The 3,594-nt window shown below is 40.5% G+C and overlaps 1 protein-coding gene across 1 annotated transcript in view; it reads left to right on the forward strand.

The window, feature by feature from the left end:
- The first annotated feature begins 232 nt into the window (after positions 1-232).
- Positions 233-3,594, forward strand: part of lrp1bb (low density lipoprotein receptor-related protein 1Bb) — a 520,571-nt gene continuing 517,209 nt past the window's right edge. The window contains exon 1 of the mRNA XM_061722939.1: positions 233-357. Within this exon, the coding sequence (XP_061578923.1) occupies positions 233-357 (125 nt within the window). The remainder of the gene's footprint in view (positions 358-3,594) is intronic.

A 3,594-nucleotide genomic window follows, 5' to 3' on the forward strand; every position in this document is an offset into this window, starting at 1 on the left:
GCAGCAGAAAACACCTGCCTGAAGGAAACGGTGAATTCCCTCACAGATTAAATGAGCTGTCTCCAAAAGGTCAATAAAACCATCAAGGTCATTGACCTGCAGGCCCAGAGTGTGAGAGACATTTCGTTTTTTTCGGGATCTTCTTAAACTGTCGGAAGAATTTGTAGAAAACATCACGTTCCATCGGGTGCATCACCTGGGAGGGAGAAGACCAGATGGCCAGAGACCAAGAATGATGGTGACCAAGTTTGAACCCTTCAAGCAGAAAGAGCAAGTGAGGATCTGCGGACCACAGCTACGTGGGCTGGCCTTCAGCGTGAATGACCAGTTCCCCCGAGAGATCCTGGAGTGCGCAGGGTCCTGATTCCGATCCAGAGGAGACTCATGGAGGGCATCGGGCGGTCATCTGCATTGACAAGCTCTACGTCAACGCACAGCTGTTCCGCGACGTGAACACTACTCCCTGGTTCTTCTGAACTCCTGAAAAGTATAAAGTATTCCTTCACTGTTGGCAATTAATATAGCTTCATACACACAGCACACACTGGTCGTTTTGTTTATGGTCAGGGTTGTTTCCCACCCTCCACCTCAGGCTTTTTTCCCCAGTTTTCTGTTTCCCTTCTGTCCTGTTTTTCTTCATTATGTCCCAACCTGCTTTCTCTTTATCTTAGAATATCAGTATAAACAAACAAGGCACTTATATAGAATTACTTGTCACGCACACATGCATCACACACTCTAGGTACATGGGCTCATGCAGCACACTCACTTACATATAACATTCACTCCAATGAAACTTTTTAAACTCTTTAATATTGTGAATTTTATTGTAAAGGACACACATGTAGATCCAGAGGGTAGATTTATGATATTAGTTTTATGCATTCAAAATATGAACTTATGTATTGCTAATACCTCAATCTCTGATCACCTAAACAACACAGTCATCATTGGAGGAGATACAAGCTGCATTTGACACTGATCACGGCATCTTAATCTCCCATCTGGAACACAGTGTGGTTATCAGAGGCACTGCTCTTGAATGGTTTAGATCCTACCTAACAGACAGAAGTTTTTCTGTCTGCCTGGAGGGATCGGTATCCCCCTCTGCTCCTCTCCCTTTTGGTGTTCCTCAAGGGTCTATTCTGGAGCCTATACTTTTTTTCCTGTACATGCTCCCCCCTGGGTTCCATTCTTAGAAAATATCTCTTTTCACTGCTATGCTGATGACACGCAAATTTACATGCCATTAAAACATAACGACTCCCACTCTTTTTAACGTTTACTAGACTGTCCGGAGGACATCAAAGCCTGGATGGCTTTAAACGTTTTAAACTTTAATGAGAATAAAATGGAGGTCCTAGTTTTTCGTCCCAGTGCTGCCTGTGACTCATATGTAGATTTAGGACCCCTAGAGCCACATCAGAATCAGAATCAGAAAAAGGTTTATTGCCAAGTTTGTTAAACACACACAAGGAATTTGTTGTGGTGATTGGTGCAATACAATACAAATATAAAAGCAAATATATAAGAGAGAAAATGCAAAAAAGCAAAAATGTACAATATGAGGTTTTTAAAGTGCCGGATATGAGTCTGTGCAAAAGTTAGTCAAAGATACTGCCAAAAACCTTGGTGTAATTTTGGACTCTAACTTTAAAATGGAGAAAACAAATGAATGCAGTTGTAAAATCTAGTTTCTTCCAGTTGAGGCATATGTCCAAGGTTAAACCCTTTCACAAATGAAAGTTTACACGCCTTTGTGTCATCCTGCCTAGACAACTGCAATGCACTGTATGCAGGCATTAGCTGTTCCTCCCTGTCCCGTCTGCAGCTGGTTCAAAATACTGCAGCTCGCCTCCTCACCAGAACGCGAAGGCGGGGCCATATTACACCCGTGCTTGCAGCTCTTCATTGGCTCCCCATCCGTTATAGGATCAATTTTTAAATTATTTAATTTTTTTTAAAATCTTTACATGGTCTTGCACCATCTTTTTTCTCAGGTCTTTTAAAGGTCCATAGACCTTCTTGGGCTCTTACTGTAGGTCAGCTGACCAACTTCGCCTAACAGTTCCCCCCTCCAGGCTAAAGAGCAGGGGTGACTGGGCCTTTGCAGTAACTGGCCCTAAACTCTGGAACGAGCTGCCGCTGCACATACGCCTGACTCCTTCTATGGCTGTTTTTAAATCTCGTCTTAAAACTCATTTTTACCCACTAACTTTTAACTCGCCATGATTGTTGTATTTCATTTATGTGTTCTACATTGTCCTTTTTGTTTTTTTCTTTCCACTTTCCACTTGCCCAGCACATTGGTCAGCTGTTGTTGTTTGTTGAACTTGACCTTGGTTGCAATCCAGGGGTTTGAACCTGGGTCATCAAGACTACGCCCCCCCCCCCCTCTGTAACCACCATCTTAATATTTGTGGAGGTACCGACCAAAAATAGGTAAATACACTAACACTTCTTTTCCAAAGTTAATATAGAAATCACTTGTGAATCATTTGTGGAACGCTAAACTTAAGAAAAAAAAGACGTGTTCTCAATAGCTATCAATATTTAACATAGCCCACATGTAATCTGCCTGTGAGGCTTATATTTTTGGATCAAATTTGGTAGTCATGTTTTCAGTGGGTGATGCCCCCTGAGCATCCAAATGCAGAATGGAAAATGATAACTTACTAACTCCCTTGATCTTTGCTTGGCTAGGTTTCATGATTAAAGCCTTATATAGTAATGAATGCAGCTATTTTAAACAAACCATAGGGGATGCATCTATTTTACATTAAACCATTCCATTCTGACATCCTAAAGATGCTGACAAATAGAGGCCACATAGTTGCATACCCATACATTAAACCTTTATGTCAATGAGTATATGTCAATGACGGTGGTTTGTACAATACAATAAAGTGTTTTGGAATAGTTAATGTACAAAATAACAATGGCCAGCTTCCCTTATTTGATTATGCTTTACACAGTACTTGTTTGATATTTATTTCACATATTTTTCACAAGCTACTTAAATATGTTAAAAGTCTTGAAATCTAGTTCTGCTCTAAATATAACTCACTCAAACTTACCTTTCTTTGAGTAAACATACAAACACAGAACTACAGAGCCCCTGAGGGCACCAGAGGCAATTATTCTGAGAAAGATGCCATGTTACAGGTTGAGGGAGGGATGTTAATTACCTTAGTGGATTCACAAGTTGCTGCCTCTTGCTTTTCTTTTGTTCAGTCTCTTTATGGGCTAATTAATTATGAAACAACACACAGGTGAGCCATCAAAAAGCAGGAAATTTTAAAATCTTTTGTCTTTCTATCATATGTATGCAACAACAGAAGAAATGGAAGGCACACATGTCAAAAAGGCACATTATTTACTGGAAGGTTTTGATGTTGCATCCAAAGGATGGTCTCAGCTGTCACGGTAGAGCAGTGATTCTCAGTGGGCATACGTCATTCAGCTCTCAAAAAATGCTTTTATTGTGAAATATATGCAGGAAACGGTTGGGGGAACGCTCATTAACTTGCAAAGTTCAAGTTAGACCTTGAAATTGCAATCGTGTAAAAAAACAAAGAAGAACACGATAAGTAC

This window comes from Cololabis saira, chromosome 6, assembly GCF_033807715.1.
Source record: "Cololabis saira isolate AMF1-May2022 chromosome 6, fColSai1.1, whole genome shotgun sequence".
NCBI lineage: Eukaryota > Metazoa > Chordata > Actinopteri > Beloniformes > Belonidae > Cololabis > Cololabis saira.